The sequence below is a fragment of the Mytilus galloprovincialis genome, chromosome 7 (assembly GCF_965363235.1).
Source record: "Mytilus galloprovincialis chromosome 7, xbMytGall1.hap1.1, whole genome shotgun sequence".
NCBI classification, from domain to species: Eukaryota; Metazoa; Mollusca; class Bivalvia; order Mytilida; family Mytilidae; genus Mytilus; species Mytilus galloprovincialis.
The window spans coordinates 16,150,423-16,169,384 of record NC_134844.1 but is presented as its reverse complement, the minus strand read 5'-3'; the positions used below and the strand labels follow the sequence as shown (position 1 = coordinate 16,169,384).

Here is an 18,962-nt window from a genome sequence, read left to right as displayed (position 1 = left end):
TTGGATGGGGTTAAATGATTAAAGAATAATGCCCTTAAAAAATAAAGATTAGAGAACAACGGGCCTAAAAAAATGAAGATTTGAGAAAAAAGGGGTTAATTTTTTGAAGATTAGAGAAAAAAGGGGTTAATTTTTTGAAGATTAGAGAAAAAAGGGGTTAATGTTTTGAAGATTAGAGAAAAAGGGGTTAATTTTAAAGATTAGAGAAAAAAAGGTGTGAAAATTAAATGTTTACAGAATAACAGACCCCCCATACAGACCCTCATACTACAGAGCAAATTTAGGACTCCAAATCCTTCAATATATTAAAACTATTCTTACTTGATAAATTCCTCAGTAGCTATGTTTAAACTATTCTTAATTGTCACAAACTCAGAAGAAATTTGAAGACCAATATATATATACTAACAGTCACAAAATTGTAAAAACAAATTGAAATAGGTTAAAAGTTTTGAATTTTCTTTAATTTCCATTTCCATTCTGCTTTTACCCAAATTAAAAATCTCTATTTACCAGTCACAAATTTTGCCACTTTGAATTTCAAGAGCCAGATTTATTTTACTTAACAAGTATCTTAACTTTACAAATCAAAAATGTAGCAATATTCCCAAATAAAAAAAATATGTTTTGACCATTAAAAAATGGAGGAAATAATTTTCATTTTAATATCTGTATAAAACTCATCAAATTTTAAAACTCATCAAATTGAGGACTACTTTCACCCTTATTGACATATTTAATCTGGATCTTTTCTTTTACTATTTATGATTATTCTTTTTTTTTATCCTCCACTTAATAATAATTCCAAATGACCAAAAAATGTTGAAAAACTATAATTCATTTAATTACTCTTTTGTAGTTTTAGGGACATCTGAACTAAATTTTAAAAGGCATGAATAATTAAACAATCTAACCTTAAATGCTTCATTTCAACTTCAATACTCAAATTTATTTGCCAAATGGTTAATGATGATATAACCTCATTCAAATATTACATTTGCATAATGATTAATTTCAATTCAAATGATATTTACTTTTTTAATTATCAATACAGTTCTTTCAAATTACACAATATAGTACGATATTATTTTAATAATTAACGGATATACCATTTGATATTGAATAAATTGTGAGTCTGTATTCCTTAAGGAATGTTCACATAATCATTTAATTTATTTGATAGATACCAATAACCCATCTCCTTTTATTATTTATCCATTATGACTGATAAATCAAGTGTGAATTTAAACAGCTAATTAATAAAAAAATATATATATAGAACTCAATGCACTATTTAGCAAATTAATAAAATATTATTTTTCTGTTTAAAAGTGAGATACTATAGTTGTGTCTTTATGCCATAATTTGATCATTTGACTAGATAAAACTCTATACACTAAGATTAATATAAATTAATACAATATCCTTTTTTCTCCATAACAAACAATAATTTTGTTTCCATTTTTTTGCTACACCATAACTTGAGCCATATAGCTATCTGAAGATCCCTGACTTGTACAACCAACATTCTTAAATAGGACTGTTATTTTTCTCGTTTGAAGTGTTTTACATTGTCATTTCAGGGCCTTTTGTAGCTGACTATTCAGTATGGGCTTTCTCATTGTTGAAGGCCGTACAGTAACCTATAGTTTTTAATTTCTTTGTCATTTTTGTCTCTTGTGGAGAGTTGTCTCATTGTCAATCATACCACATTTCCTTTTTTTATATAATATTTTTTTTTTAAATCTTCATGATTTGAAATAAAGAAAAACTGTCATCCAGAGTTACATTAATAAGATGTGTAGTTAACATTACAAGATGCATTGAACCTAAATTTCATTACTTGTTATGCAAATAAGGAGCTTGATCAACTTATGGCTTACTGGGCACCTGAGATCCCTCCTGATTGTGAAGGGGTTCATGTTGCCGAGAATGTCTATGTTGTCTTTTGTGAACTGTTTGTGTTTTGGTCTTTTTTTGTTTTTTGCCATAGTATTGCTAGTTTATTCATAGACTGGAGGTTGAATGGTCATCTGATATATTTCCCCAATCTTCGTCTATTTTCAAAGTAAAATCTTTTATGATTATTTTGTCTTTATACTTGTTCTTTTAACTTAAAATCATCAGTCAATCTTTTACATTAATAATTTTTATTTCACCTAAAGGATAAACCACCTCAACTCTACCATCTCAAACCAATGGGTAAACTCTTTTACATCTTCATAGCCTACATACATTGGTTTGGAAACTTTGTGTCAAGTTCTTAAAAATTCATGGTATGATAAAATAGACCTGTACAATTGATGCTGAAAATCACAAGGTCCCAAAGTGAGGCAAAATTAGGAATAATTCCTCTAACATTTTCATAAAAGAAGGTGATAATTAAAAAAAAATAGCGTGTTCAGAGGAGTTCAATATGCATTATCTTTCAGTGAAATTTCAGGGTTCTGGGGGGAAAAAAGGGAAAATATTTAGAAAACTGCTCTTGCACAATTTCAATATGTGTATAATCTTTCAATGGGGTTTATAGGATTTGGATGGATTACAAATTGTAGGGAACACACTTCCCAATTCCCCTGCTTGAATATAACATTATAAACTCAAAAGCTGTTAAAGTGACACTACCCAAATTCATACTTGAGATTAACTTTAAGTTAGAGAACAGGGCTCAGTTTCACAAAAAAACTTACGATTAAGATTGGTCTTAAGTCATGAACAAATCAGTATACTTACGATTAATCTTAGACATAAGTTTTTTGTGAAATTTACTTCAGAACTGTAAACGGCATATAAACTCTAGAAAAGTAAAAGTGATGCCACCAAAATTTAAACTGGATCTGTGTTTTGTGGTTGTAAGGATTATGATTAAGATTCATAATATTTGGTTGAAGCAAACTTAAGTAAGAGAACAGAGAGTTGTAAAAGGGCTGTCTCTAGACAGTTAAAGGTAAGTTAACACCACCAACATTCAAACTTGATCTGTGTTTTGTGGTATTTAGGATTATACATATTAAGGTTCATAACATTTTGTTGAGGCAAACAAAAGATTCAGCATTTGTTTTTCCATTTTATTAAGGTTCATACCTCTAGAAAGGTAAAAGTGACACCACCCAATAAAAAATAGACACCAAGGCTATTAAGTTATAACGTCCTTGGTTATAACCTTTCAACACTGTCAAGTTAAACAACTGTAAAAACTTCAGAGTTACAATATGCATCTCTAGTTGTGATTGTAGGACAACGGACACAAAGGCAGGTTTAATTATTGCTATTTCAGGAAATAGCATCCATACAAATTATGATATCAAATATTGTTGTTGACAAATATCACATCGCAATATGTGCAATAAAACAATAATTTCTGAATTTTCAGCATTTGAAATGATGATCATAAAGATACAAGATAGTAATAATTTACAAATCAATTTCCTAATTTTAGTTATTTTTGGTAATTAAAAGAATGGTTATCATTAAACTATAATAAAGCAGGACAAACATTACATTGCTTTATGTTTACCTTGACATTTCCTAGATAAACTCAATTACAACATAATTGTAAAGTCAATTAAAAAACTTTGAATAATACATGGACATTTGCAAAACTGCATCAAATAAAGTAATTTTCAATTTTGTTTCTTCAAATTTTATTGCCAAGATAAGGTGTATTTTAAAATGTTATATGGAAACCACCTATTCCCAAAACAATTATGAATAATATTGAATCTAATAAAAGTGTTAGTCAACCACAAAGGGAGGAGTCAAACAGTTATTAGACAAGGAATTAAATGAGCTGTCAAATTGACATTTATCTGGGTTTTCTGTATTTACAAAGGTTCTTTCAGACCTTTTTGACCTGCAACATTCTAGGCCTATTTTCAAATCTATCATGAACTACAACTTCTTAAGGGCTTATAAATGAAAATCACAAATTCCATTTTTTTTGTTATCAGTAAAAGTATATCAAAATTTTAAGAGCATGCATTGGTTGAAAAGTACATAATAATTAATAAGTAAATGGCATAGAAATGACACAAGAGTGCACACGCTGAAATGTCTCGCCTTCTAAACTAATCATTGATATTATGTTGATAGTCCTAAGTATAATGCTAAGCTTTATTACAACTGTCACATAAACTTAACATTAACCAAGATAACTAAACAAAGACCAATAAACCTTGAAAATGAGGTCAAGGTCAGATGAACCATGCCAGGCAGACATATACAGCTAACAATGCTTCTATAAAACATATTATATAGTTGACCCATTACTTATAGTTTAAGAAAAATAGACCAAAACTCAAAATCTTTACACTGTGCAATGAACCGTGAAAATGAGGTCACGGTCAAATAAAACCTGCTTGACTGACATGAAGATCATAAAATATTTCCATACACCAAATATAGTTGACCTATGGCATATAGTATTAGATAAAAAGTCCAGAACTCAAAAACTTAACTTTGACCACTGAACCATGAAAATGAGGTCAAGGTCACATGATATCTGCCCGCTAGACATGTACACCTTACAATCATTCCATACAACAAATATAGTAGACCTATTGCATATAGTATGAGAAAAACAGACCAAAACACAAAAATTTAACTATAACCACTGAACCATGAAAATGAGGTCAAGGTCAGATGACACCTGCCAGTTGGACATGTACACCTTACAGTCCTTCCATACAACAAATATACTAGCCCTATTGCTTATAGTATCTGAGATATGGACTTGACCACCAAAACTTAACCTTGTTCACGGATCCATGAAATGAGGTCAAGGTCAAGTGAAAACTGTCTGACAGACATGAGGACCTTGCAAGGTACGCACATATCAAATATAGTTATCCTATTACTTATAATAAGAGAGAATTCAACATTACAAAAAATTTGAACTTTTTTTCAAGAGGTCACTCAACCATGAAAATGAGGTCAAGGACATTGGACATGTGACTGACGGAAACTTCGTAACATGAAGCATCTATATACAAAGTATGAAGCATCCAGGTCTTACACCTTCTAAAATATAAAGCTTTTAAGAAGTGAGCTAACGCCGCCGCCGGATCACTATCCCTATGTCATGCTTTCTGCAACAAAAGTTGAAGGCTCGACAATAAAAAGGAAAAGTAAAACAACATCAATATCTTAAACCTTTTTTTTCATCAGTAATAACCTATCAAAATAATTAAAACCTCGGTCAAGTGGTTCATATTAAGTATATTAATGGACAAAACATAAATACTCATTTTTCTGACTTATAACTCCTAAAGGGTAAAAGGAAAATAGTAAATATTGAAATTGACCTTAATTTTGTCATTGGTTACAACATATATTGTAATTTGAAAACCGTGGGTAGAAGTGTTCTTCTTTAGGGACAAATAATATCACAATTGTAGAAAATTTTATTTGCTATAACTGAAAGTATGGATATTTTTATGTTAAAGGGGTCTGTTATTCAGTTTTACAGCTTCAGACATGCTAATTTTTCACTTTTTCAAACTGGACCATAATCAATACATTAGCTAAAAATTCATGTCCCATTTTTTTGAAATGCAATTCTGTCCCCCTAACTTACTATTGCATGCATGAAATATTAAGAAACAAATTTGGATGGTGTATGAAAAATATATGCAAGTTTTACACTGTCCCCACTAGCTAGGGACTCTATTAGTAGACAACCAAAATCAAAGGACAAAACTGTGTCTAGGGACCACTGCTTAATCATAAAATTATGTTTCTAAAAATTATCCTTATTCATGAAAATATTATGGAAAATATATGTGTATTAAAATTTAAAACCTTAAATTATACTTTCCTATCATTGGACAAAATTTTCTTTTGCATTATTTCTGAAATATTTTTCCTCTCAAGTTTCATAAAATAAATTGATATACATAATAGTAAGCAACCAAATTATTTATGAAATGCTATTAATAGACTATAAATAAATTATCAACACTTTGGTCATAGCATTGGGATCAATAAATTATACAAACAGACAATGTGAAAGCCTTTAATATTTGATTATACCTACTAGACCTGTCTAAAGAAAAAAGACATTTTATTCTGTATTGTAAAAAATTGATGAGTTTGTATCAAAGCCGACTAGATTATATTATGAATAATTAATTTTTTAATTATAATGCTGAAAAATTGATTAGTGGAAACAAAAGATAATTGGCTGTCTAGTAATCTTGTGTTGTTAAAATTTTATAAAACAAGAAGATGTAATGTCCTTTAAACTGGAATTCTGTAATGAAAATTTTAATATTTAATGGGTAAATACGATAAATTTCCAACATTGTCCAAATGTTTGTAAAATATGTTGGTATAGATAATGGAATTTAAATAATTTAGTACAAGATAAGATGAACCAACTAAAAATCAATATTATTTCTTTTAGTATTGTTATATTTCTTTTCACAATAGAACTGTATTTTTTATATAAAAAATTTTGAAAGGGCAATTTTTGTAGTGATTTCTTCATGCTTAACTGAAGGCATAAGCAGTACGAAATCAAAGCACCCATCTGACATTGCTGTTTGGTTATAGAAAGAAGAGACTAATTTGAGGACTAGCAGTGAACTACTAAAAAGAGAGAATAAATAAAATTGTGTTTAACATTATATAATTTAAAGCATTATTTTTTTTATAAAATTCAAAATATTTTGTTGTTAAAAAACTATTGTCCTTTTGATATGGCTAAATATGTATAATGTAATATTCCACCATGAAGTCTTGTTTACCCATAGCTAGGACATCATTTTCCAAACAATAAAACATCTATGCATATAATATGAAACCAAATAATCCAAATTTATTTTTAAGTCAAGGATTTTGGAACCAACTTTATAAGATTTTTAGATGTTCTGTATTTGAACTTATTGCTAAAATCCTACATATACTGTAAATTCAGAAATTATTGCAATGTTTTTATTATTGCAAAAAAAAGGGTATAATTGCAATAACTTATACTCGCATTTTGAAAATTGTTACATGAATTCAACAGGATTTTTCTCAATATCGCAAAAATTAAAATCGCATTTAAGTCTAAAATGACTAAATCACAATAAAATGTACATGCAATAATTTCTGTGAATTTACAATACCCTTTTGAAAGAGAAAAGAAAAAAAGGCACCTCACAAAATTCCATAACACATTTCCCAAAACCCCCAAATGTACTTAACAAAACTTCCAAATGCATTTCACGAAATCCCAAAATGTACTTTTGCATGTTCAAAGGATCAAATGGAAATTGGTAAATCTATTCAAAAATGCAATCTAGTTTAACTGAGTGTAACACAAATTTGAAATCTAATGCAACATCATTTGTAACGTTCATTTTGATTGGATAACGTCAATGATTCTCATGGCATCAATTCACATGAAAATGTATGTGCAAGCGCAGACAATGTATTACAGATTTTAAATGTATGATTTGATGTTGATTTCTATTAGTTTCATTAGAATGGAGATAACAATATTTATTTTACGCTCCAACTGCATAAATTTGGTGATTTGATGGTCGCAAATACTGTTTACTGGCTCCCCTAATGCGTTGCCAGTAAAGTCAATTCCCAGCTATCAAATCACCAATTGATGCAGTCCAGCTTAAAATAACAAAAGTTATCATTTTTATCTCCTAAATGTCTTACTGAGACTGGTTTCACAGTTTTCACTACAGTTTACGTCTGTCTATAGCTATAAATATAACTGTGATCATCTTTCCAGGCCAGAAACCATAAATATTTATATAGAAATATGGCAATTCTACTAAAATACTAATAACTGTATTTGACCTGATGACTTAAATATGATGGAAATAATCTTCTTAATCACAGTTTAAATTACCATTTACATATAACAACTAATTGACTGTTACTATTTAATGTCTTGTGGAAGTTCAACAAATGGCCAATAAACTATAAATAGCCTACAAGGAAATGCATTAAAATCCTAAAATAAACCCAGGAAATGTTTGCTAATGTCAGCTCATTTTGTTGTCCGATTCTTATAAATGCCTCTCTCTCTGGACCCTCATAATGCATAAATTAAGCATTCATTGTATATACCACTGCTATACAATTCTGTAAATAAACAGTTGAATAAATATTCTTTACAAAAAATTCTAGTACTTTGTAAAAGTTTTTATCTGATTCCTTCAATTGCCTCTCTCTGGGTTCTCATAATGCCAGTTTATAAGCTTTTAAGGAGGCATATTACACCTCTGCTGTAAACATGGTAAATAAACAGTTGTATATCATGAATAAGTATTCTTACAAAAATTGCTAGTACTTTGTACAAGTTTGCAAGCATCCCTTACTGACCTCAAATACTCAAATAGCTCTAGTTTGGTTGGTTCATCTATGTATTTCATCATTTCCTCTACCAGCTGGAGAAGATCTAGAGTTCTGTAAACAAAGTATATTTATATATACCAAACATGGCATAATGTAAAACATATGATGTTCAAAATCTTATCATGAAGAGTACTATACTCAGTCATCTGAGAACTAATCCAAAGTCTTAGAATGTTCCAAGCTTAGAAGACATATTCCATAAAACAAAGGTTAAATATTTTAAAAATGACGCTCTGTTGAGAACATATAATATATGCCTTTTAAACTTGCTAACACTTATTAACATGGAATAGTCCTCAAACTTGAGAGTAAGTATCCATACATGTTGCAACTGAATAACTTTTCAGCCCATAAAACCTACATTCCTTCTACTCACAGATAAGGTTAGTCCTTTTTTTAAGATATGCTAGTAGTACATGTATTACCTAAAATGTTTGCTGGCAATGTCCAATGTTTTATTAATCCAATCTGTTGGGTAAACTTGAAACATCATGTAAACATTATAGTATATATACAAAACATAGAGAACAATGTCAAACTTATCTTGTACGCCCACAACAAGCAGGTGAAAATGTTTGGTCTACCTGAGTAGTACATGTAGTACAGGATGTTGATTTTTGACTATTTTATTTTAAATAATATCAAGCTTTCATGATTTCTGTTTCAGAACAATAACATATATTAGTGAGTGATCAGATATATATTGGGTATTACACCTAAAAGAATGTATCCCGAAAACACAATCAATCCAGGAGAGACAATGAGAGGTCAACATGTTGAGTTATAGATTAATTTCAGCAGACTGTCAAATAAAAACAGTATGGACTAGGTCTACCAAAAAATTGTGCCTACTCTTTTCTTTAAGAATTTTTTTCAATGCTTTATGTGCTTTCTATATATATGATAAATACAAATGTTCACTTATTTTGGAAGAGTTCAATCAGTAATATTTCAGAAAGAATAAGAGATAAATGCATGATTTTTTAATTTCAATTAAATATAGTTCAATGAGTCAAAGTAGTATGTGTTTCATGTATTTAACCAAAATCTGTGACATAGACAATTTACTGTTCCTTGAGCTTAAATATCCTCCAGTTGTACTTATGTTTTCCAAATAAAACAAGAAATTAAAAAATTACTGTATGTGAAAAGAAATAGTGCTTTATTTGTGTTGTTGTTTACATTATTGTATTGTTAGTTTTGTACAAGTTAAGATATCTAGTTTTTTATTTAAATTCAAGCAGCTGTAGGAACGTTGGTTGTCCTGTTTGAATATGGTTTTACACTAGTCATTTTTGGGACCCTTTATAGCTCGCTGTTTGGTGTAAGCCAAGGCTCTGCGTTGAAGACCGTACTTTGACCTATATAAAGGTTTATTTTTACAAATTGTGACTTAGACAAAAATGTTAGATGGAGAGTTGTCTCATTGGCACTCATACCACATTTTCTTAGATGGTGATGTGAAAACATATATATAGATATCACATGACATGTCTTACTTTTAAATCACATGACATTTTTTACTTACTGTTGATAAACTTCCAGAGATCTAAATATGGCATCTCTCTCTTCTGGCTGGGGTATCAGGTCATTTACCTAAAAAACAAATAAGCTGAACTTTAATTTTTAATTCTTGACTTTTCTTATGCATTAAAAAAATTCAATAATTGCTTGCATTGATAATTTCTATCACATGTCAATAAATTACATATATATACATCATGTACATTTAAAGACACTGTAAAACACAACAAATATAGTATAGTTATAAACAATAAAACATGTGATATAGTGTACCTACAAATCACAAAACTTGACACATTCATAATCTGTAGAAAAGTATTTATATCCCCATTCTGACCAGAGTGACATGGCTGAACATTCAAATATTCCATAAAGCAAAACAGAAGCTTCGATCCCAATCTCTATCAAGGGTTTTAAAGCTAAAAGGCCCCCTAAGACCTCCGAGGTGACAGTACTTCTATAACACAATCATGTGTTGGGGTTATTATTCTAGCTTTTATTATTATAGCAATGGATATCTCTGATACAGTCATGACAGCTAGTGCACAAGAAAAGGATTTAAAATATATATATATGAACTGTAGCATAAACAGTTCTTGTGATGCACTCACCATTCCATATCTATATACTGAAGCAACTCATCAATGCATGTAGTAAAGAGTAGAGCACATACATTAACATGCTGTGTTTGTCATTATATATTAAACTTAAATTATCTTGGTTAATTTTTTATATTTGCATGAAAATTAACTTGTTTTTCATCTTAACTGTCAAATCATGTATATATATATACACATTGTATGCTAGTAGAACATGCAAAAAATAATATCTTTCTCTTAATTTTGTTTCATAGGTTGGGTCATTACAATTATAGGCATTAAAAATCTCAAAACTATGGAACTCTACATGAACAATTAATGGTTTAGTCCCACCTCTTGTATCACCTAGACATAATTAACAAAAATTGAAATAATCGATGCACTGTATCTTGTCATTAAACAGTTGGAGTCATGCTTGTAGTTTTCACTTATAGAGACATATATGAATTATAAATTTTAAAATATAATATAGAGCTAATCAAACGTTATCCAATCACCTGTATTGTTCGAGAGTGCAGAAATTAGTGTATTTACATGTACATATAATGTAATTGTGACAGTGGCAGAATCTGTTTTTTTTCACATTTTTTACAACATTAATTCTTATAAATTAATAACTATTATCTGATGAAATAAAGAAATATAAATTGTTTGTAGGGCGTCACAAGGTTCAGGTCGTTATATTTCTGGTCTTCAGAATTCAATTTTCAATAATACTGGAAGTACATGTATGAACTTTAACCTTTAACTAAGGCAAAAATTGAGCACAAAGGCAGACTACACAGCCAATGACAAAGTTGCACTGAAAGATCAGGAAAGACAAAAAATAGTAATAAACATTTTGTATTTGATAGAAAAATGTTCAGAAAACTTAATTTCCTTGACTCACCTTACTGGAAAATTCGGAAGCGTTAGAATTTCTTGTTGAAGCCATTTTGATCTGTGTTAAATCAAGATTACTGATAAGTTTTCTTTGATATAAAATTTCATAAGATTTTCCCGTTCAATACACCATTACTCAATACAACAATTATACAAACAAACAGGTAGAAATAGACGTCAAACACAGAAATTTATGGGACCTTAGATAACCAATTGATATCTCTTATCAGAGAGATCAAAATTTAATAAAAATTATAATCTGTTTTCAAAGGACCCTCGAGGGAAATGTTTAATGAAATTACTAAATATCCACTGGCCTTGTCCAAACAAACACAACCTGTCATAAAATAGCAGTAAATTGATTATTCAATGCAGGACCTATAATAACATAACTTTTTTTCTTATATATTTGTTTTTTGTTCAGACACATACATGTATGTTAAAACATGAAGCATATTCCCCTTGTCCAATAACAAAACTTGAGATAGGCCGGTTTAAATTGATTTTTTTCTTGATAAAGGATAGGTAAAATTGGTTGTCATTTAGATTTCAACATAACATGTTAAATTTTCTTTCTTTTTCGGATACATGTACATGTAGGCATTAAAAATGGTAAGACCAGATATATACAGGAACTTAATATTCTAATAAAAAAAACGTTTGTTTTGGGGATAGGGGGAGGGGATAAAATGTTCATATTTTTGACTGATGTTTGCAGTGGTAACATGGTATAAACATGTACATGACGTACTAGTGGGATGATTAGGTGGGAAGAAACATAAAATTTAACATTTCCTTAAATAATATTCTAATTTCATTTTCCTCATATCTTTGTGAGATAATCATAACATAAATAATTTGATCCATGTTTTTGAAATAAAAGAATCTAAAAACAGTATCAGTCTGAAAGAATAACATTTATTATTTAGAACTTATTACATCAACCATTTCAAATTTCAGTTGCAATTCCAATTAAAACTAAAATTAAAACCAACAGTTAATTGATAGTATATAAATGATTAAGAAGTTAGTGACAATATTTGATGGCCATAAAATGTTTATGATCATTCTTCAGACAAGTTATATAACAAAACCCACATCCCTAAAATAATCATGACTTCATCAATATTACATACAGACAATGTAATTAAATGGAACACTATATATATGTGAAATCTCATAGGGACTTGTTTAGGAGTTCATCCTAATATATTATTTATATTTGCAAAAGGACAAATCCAAATACCTTCTCTATTATCGCCAGTAATGGACCTATTTAATTAGTTTTAAATAGGTGACATGATAGTACTGACAGTTTGTAATTTCTTCATAGTCATGAGTTATATTCAATTATGATATTATTTGTGGTTTTATAAGATAAAAATTATAAATTGTAAGACTTTCACAAAATGTGTACATACATGTATTCCTACTTGTGACAAAAAAATCTCACCAGGAAATTTTCTATTGTAATGTACAAATCTAAAGACAATGAGAGATGTAAAACAATTAAGTATTCTGAATGTAAATACCCAAATTATGAAAATCTGCCCAAAAAGTTAGAGTTTTTTTTATATATCATATACATTTTTTGATTTTTATATAAACATATACTTATATTTTCTATATGTGGATATCATGCTTGATATATATTGAATTGAAAGTAACAGATGAATTATAATTGGTCCATTGGGATGGGTGTATTATATATATGTAATTATATTTTGTACAAATTTATATATATTTATGCTGATTTACACATGTCACTATAATAAACAATTTACTTACTTACTTATGTCATGTATATCATGATACTTTAAACATTGTTAAATTGTGCCATAATTATTAACCAAAAAATGTGAACATTTTTGTAGTTGTTAATCATATATATATATCTTCATATTCAACATTCTTAAATAGCTTTATGGGTTTATGTAGTTTATATAGTTTTTCATATAGTTTATGGGCTGCAATTCATTTATTACAAAGAGCTCCTGTGTTCTTAAAATTTGGTTGACAATTAAAACATGATAGTGAATATATAACCATTAATTATTACATTTAAAATATTAGAAATTACTCTTTGAATAAAGAATCTGTCAGTTTTTCCTTATGATGCTTTTGAGTGACAGGGGACTTTGATTAAAAGGATGGTGGACATGAGTTAAATTGAAGAATGCTCAGGCTTAAGTAGATAAAGGAAGATGTGGTATGACTGCCAATGAGACAACTCTCCATCAAAATAACAATTTATGAAAGTAAACCATTATAGGTCAAGGTACAACCTTCAACACGGAGCCTTGGCTCACACTGAGCAGCAAACTAAAAAGGGCCCCAAAAATTAGTAATGTAAAACCATTCAAACGGGAAAACCAAGTCTAATCTATATATACAAATGTATATATAAAAACGAGAACTGAGAAACATGTATGAACTACATTAACAAACGACAACTACTGTTCATCAGATTCCTGACTTAGGACAAACATTTGCAGCAATATTAAACGTTTTAATCAAACCTTCTCCCAATGTACATGTACATTGTAAATGTTGTAGTGGAATATGAAATTCAAAATCAAAAGCGATCAGGGCCTTTTAATTAATGAACCTATCCAGGTGATCTCAGTCATGTCAGTTCAGATTTATTTCAATACTTTGGTTTTCTTTGCAATTAATGGTCAGTTAAGCCAGTTTCATGACTTTAAAACACATTATTTTTTTACATTTCATTTAACTATATTAATTTATACATGTATACGGTAAATCAAATCAAATCAAATCAAATAATTTTATTGGTGTAAATTCCTATACAGAAATGATACCAGCCGACATTTACAAAATACAAATACAATGTACAAAAATAAACAAACAAACAAACAAACAAACAAACAAAAACAAAAAAACAACCAAACATATTTTTTCAATAATAAGAGATACATATTTTATATTTACATTGCGTGGAGGTGTTATTCATACAATATTATTAATTCAAGCTATTACAATCAGCTTTAATACTATAAAAGCTCTTAACAGCATTATGTTTGCTTTAAATGAATGTTCAAATCATACATATCGCTTATTCCAGCTACACGTACAGTTAAATGTCTGTATCATTACTTTTCAAAATGAAACTAAACTTATCTTGTTCACACATATTAACAAAAGATGGAACTGTATCTCTTAAATTACAAAAGAGTACATTTCTATAAAGTTCTAACGCTTTACATTGAATGAGGAAATGGAACTCATCTTCAATTCCATCCTTGCATTTTGGACAAATTCTCTGTTCTAAAGGTGTTCTAGTATATCTATCAACTTCTATTAGTAGTTTACTATTACTAATTCTGATTTTTACCATTTTAGAAATAACACTTTTGTTAAGGTCCAGTAGAAGATATTTTTCTAATTCAAAATTATTTTTAACTTTTCGATATGTTCTTAGTTTATTACCATGACTATTACCATTATTAGAGTCACATAAAGAGCTTGTTTCCAGAATTTTATGAATTCCTCTTCTAATTTCTTTTGAAATGAAAAAAGTTATTTTTTCTTTGACATAGTATTTTGATTTTCCCAGACATGCTGATAACCAAGTTTACCTAATAACACTTTTAAATTACTACAAAAACCATTAGGAAAGTTTAAGTTTACATTGTATGCTTTCTTTACTATACTCTCACTGTCCATATGAATGATATGAAGCCAGAAGTTAATTGCATTTTTAAGGGCTGACAATGAAAGTGGTAATAAACCTAATTCAGAAAGTACAGCATTATTAACAGCACCTTTATTTACACCCAATAAAAATTATTTGAATTTTATTTGGACTGAAGTTTATACATGAAATAAATTAAAATATAACTGACATGACTGATGTGACAATCAAAATTTCACTGTTCAGATGAGGCATGTGTCAAGGGTGTTAAAATTAGTAGGGGTTATTCAAATAACAATACTTAAAGAAGTGATTTTTTGGAAGAAAAAAGATGTAGTGAATTCCATGTCATTACCCCAGATTCAGTACAAGGTCATCACCTGATATGACCGATCGTTCCCATCACACAAGTGTTGATTCTGATAATTTTAGCAACATAATTAGTCCTTGGGTGATAAGCATTGCATTTTTAAAGGCTTAAAAGCTACAATTTAATTAAATCATGTATTCCAGTGATTTATTTGTACTAAATACTTAATAGGTGATTAAAGAAACTCTTACTTCCAACATTTATGGACACAATGCATACATGTATGTCATGTACATTTTTATGATTGTATGTTACTTGAATCAGTGATTTAAAAATCACTCATCTAAGTAAGTCCTCTAGCGGTCAGTGGCTGGGTTAGTTTAAGTAAGTCCTCTAGCGGTCAGTGGCTGGGTTAGTTTAAGTAAGTCCTCTAGCGGTCAGTGGCTGGGTTAGTTTAGTCCTCTAGTGGTCAGTGGCTGGGTTAATTCAGTAAGTCTTCTAGCGGTCAGTGGCTGGGTTAGTTTAATTCAGTAAATCTAATGGGATAAGTCAATTAAGACTGATAAATGATTGATTGATTGATTATAGTTGCTTATAACTGTCATATATGGCAAATATTTCATGCATGTTAAGGTCAATAGAGTTAAATGATTGATCAATTAATTTGTGTTAAACAACATTTTTAATTTTCATTGCAATCATTTTGTTATATGTGGAGGAACCCATAGTGCCTTGAGAGAGCCATGACATTTGTTAGAACAACTGATAATCCTAGGGTAGTCAATTAATTCATATTGGAGCCAAAATGCACCTGCCCTCAAACTCACTTCAGTGAGGCCCGGCCCGTAGCCTGGAATTTCCAAGGAGGGTTATTTGGACTCACAATTTAAACAAAACGTTGACTTTAGCAGTGCTTATTTGTTTTACAAACCCTCTCGCTAAGTAAGGGTTTGTCAGTAATGACAGGCAAAAGTTAGATTGATTGATTGATGGGTGCTTAAAGTCCAGTGGCAAATATTTCATGCATATTCAGGACGAGAACAAGTTCACAATAAATACAATATGTAGGTTGATAAAATAGAGGTCATCTGGGATGATGGTCGGGGAAATTTGGACTGCCACTGGAAAATGAGGCTATATTGGATAGGGCCAGAAATATTGCCTTGCAACAGGTCACCTACGGACCCCTAAAAGAGTTGTTGCAAGGGTTCTTAACGTGCAAAGAGTGTGGCACTCTCTTTACACGAGGCATTGGATTTAACGTCCCCCTTCTGACCGGACTTGACTGCGAACTTGATACATCCCGCACAGCCAAATGGACGCCCCACTTTGACAAGTGTTTTACTGCCGGTCGGGAGAGACCAAGTGACCATATTTCTAAACCCCAGTCACCCTTGGGGTGGCAAAAGTTAGATGAACAGATGAAGAAGTCCAAATAATCATGACATCTTGTCTTTGGTGTCACAGATTTTTAAAAACAGCCTTTCAAGAAGTCATAATTATTCAAACTAACCAATTATTTACCTTCTAAAGACAGATAAAGGTGTGTCTGATTTTTTGAATAACATATGATATGGGGTGATTTTTATTTGTGTAGATTTTATACCAAGACACATCCTTTTGGTAAACAGACTATGACAGTCAAAGATATAACTCTATAGGGTTATTACAGAAAATAACTTGCGTGTGTTATTACAGATACTTTTCCTTAAATTTTCTAAATCTGTAATAACATATGTTTGTTATTTGTAAAATTATTTAATCTATAGTGGACTCTTGGGAACTCTTGAAACTTTGCGCAGAAACTAAATGCATAGCCTTGATAATTAATTTTTAAATTGAATTAATACATTTTTTATTAACCATAGTAAATCAATAAGACAAGGCTATTAAGGAATTAACTTAGCTGTGATAACAAGGCTTAGTTATTAAAGGAATGTAACTTATTATATAAGACACTTGGGAATTACTGAGAAACTTGCGCAGAACCTCATTACATGCTCTGGTCATTATTTCTTACAATAAATGAAAATACATTGTAATTAAGCATGATTTATGTCTGAGCAAATGCTTTAAAGTGATATAGAGAAGCTGTGATAACACCCTTTAGTTATTACAGGCATATTTTTTCTGTAATAACATATAGATGTACTATTCAAAATTGGAATACTATGAACTATTACATCTTTCAATAGTTAAGTATACATAAAGACAATAGTAATATCAATAGAACTTGCATACATTTTAACTAAATTTATGATGTATATTGTCCCTTTGAAACATGTAACATACGTATGTTATCACAGGTCTTTGATTTTTTAGTCCACAATAACAAATGTATGTTATTTTCCTGTAATAACCCTATAGAGTTATATCCCTGACTGTATGATGTGTCAGCCTATGATATTTATCAAGGACGTTTAACTAATAGTATTCCTAGCATTTGTCATTGGAAGTAATAGAAGGTGTTTGAAATAACAGTAATTAATGTTTTGGTTGCCTCCCTTAAGTTTGGTATTATTGTCCTCACAGAACATGATAGAGACATTCATTAGCCGACATATTTATATCATACACATTTTTTATCATATATCATTTATATTTAAATTAAAATTGAAATATTGCTGATACCTGTTCAACAAATCGATTTGCAACTCTATTTTCCATCCCTCAGCTTTGTTTACATTTAAGTTTCTAATAAATGAAACAACTTCAGACCAAGCGTGTTAAAAATTCCGGTGTACACGGTGTAACCAGAGTTATTTGATCAAGTATTTTCATAGCAGTTTAACCACGAATTAATACAATTTTGACAAAAACATAGCTTACTGTTTGTAGCAGACTTCTATTGGACGAAGTAATGACTGAAAAAATGTTCTCAGAATGACACAACTCTCTAAAATGGTATGTGGGAATTTTTTGTGTGCAAAATTCGTTTAAATTTGCTAGACTGCCAATGTTTTTAATATGCGTCGATAAAGCCTGAATTTGTTTGCAATATGAGCGTCTTGGCTTACAATATCATTTAAAATGGCTATACTCTACATACCTTAATCATTGTAGAACAATATTACAAGGGTGAAACCGATAATTACAAAAAAATCTACTGAACTAATAAAAAACAAGCAATAGGTTTTGTGAATTATGTCAAATAATATATATACCGAAGGCAAAATATTGTACTATGTTTCAACTGTTAAGATCTGTTAAAACAACTTGGCGGTCTTACTTTAAAGACTAGAATTGAATATCATTTAGGTGTACAAGATCAGATTGACAAACTTTTTAGGCTCCAGATAATGTTTGTGATATTTTAGAATTTTCTCATCGAAATTATTTCTAGGTAGATCATATTCTGATGGAAATACTATAACGTTCATGTATATACACCTCAACCAAAATCTAACGTATAGCTTTGTGAAGACACTAAATTTCATTATTCGGGTATATTTTTATGGAACCAGTGGCGTAGCTAGGCTCTTTGTAAGTGTACGCCCGTACCTCGGCAAGAAGTTCAAGGGTCCAAATCGGATCCAGGTTAAAGCATCTACTGGTAGTGGGTTCGAGGGAGCGAAGCCCCAGGAAACTAATGAGTTATCGAGAAGGAAATACCATTTCTGTCATTAAAAAC

General features: G+C 29.9%; 1 protein-coding gene across 7 annotated transcripts in view; it reads right to left on the bottom strand.

Annotated features, from left to right (window-relative positions):
- The window catches only part of LOC143082414 (harmonin-like), a 43,039-nt gene extending 24,994 nt beyond the window's left edge, over positions 1-18,045 (bottom strand). For 3 of the 7 annotated variants that reach the window (XM_076258067.1, XM_076258068.1, XM_076258069.1), the window contains exons 1-3: positions 11,374-11,557; positions 9,890-9,957; positions 8,329-8,412 (exon numbers count right to left, since the gene is read on the bottom strand). In XM_076258067.1, the coding sequence (XP_076114182.1) occupies positions 8,329-8,412; positions 9,890-9,957; positions 11,374-11,418 (197 nt within the window). In that variant the 5' untranslated portion in view covers positions 11,419-11,557. Of the gene's footprint in view, positions 1-8,328; positions 8,413-9,889; positions 9,958-11,373; positions 11,559-17,962 lie in introns of those variants that run through there. The other 4 variants (XM_076258064.1, XM_076258066.1, XM_076258065.1 and 1 more) reach the window with 3 other exon arrangements.
- Between the last annotated feature and the right edge of the window lie 917 nt (positions 18,046-18,962).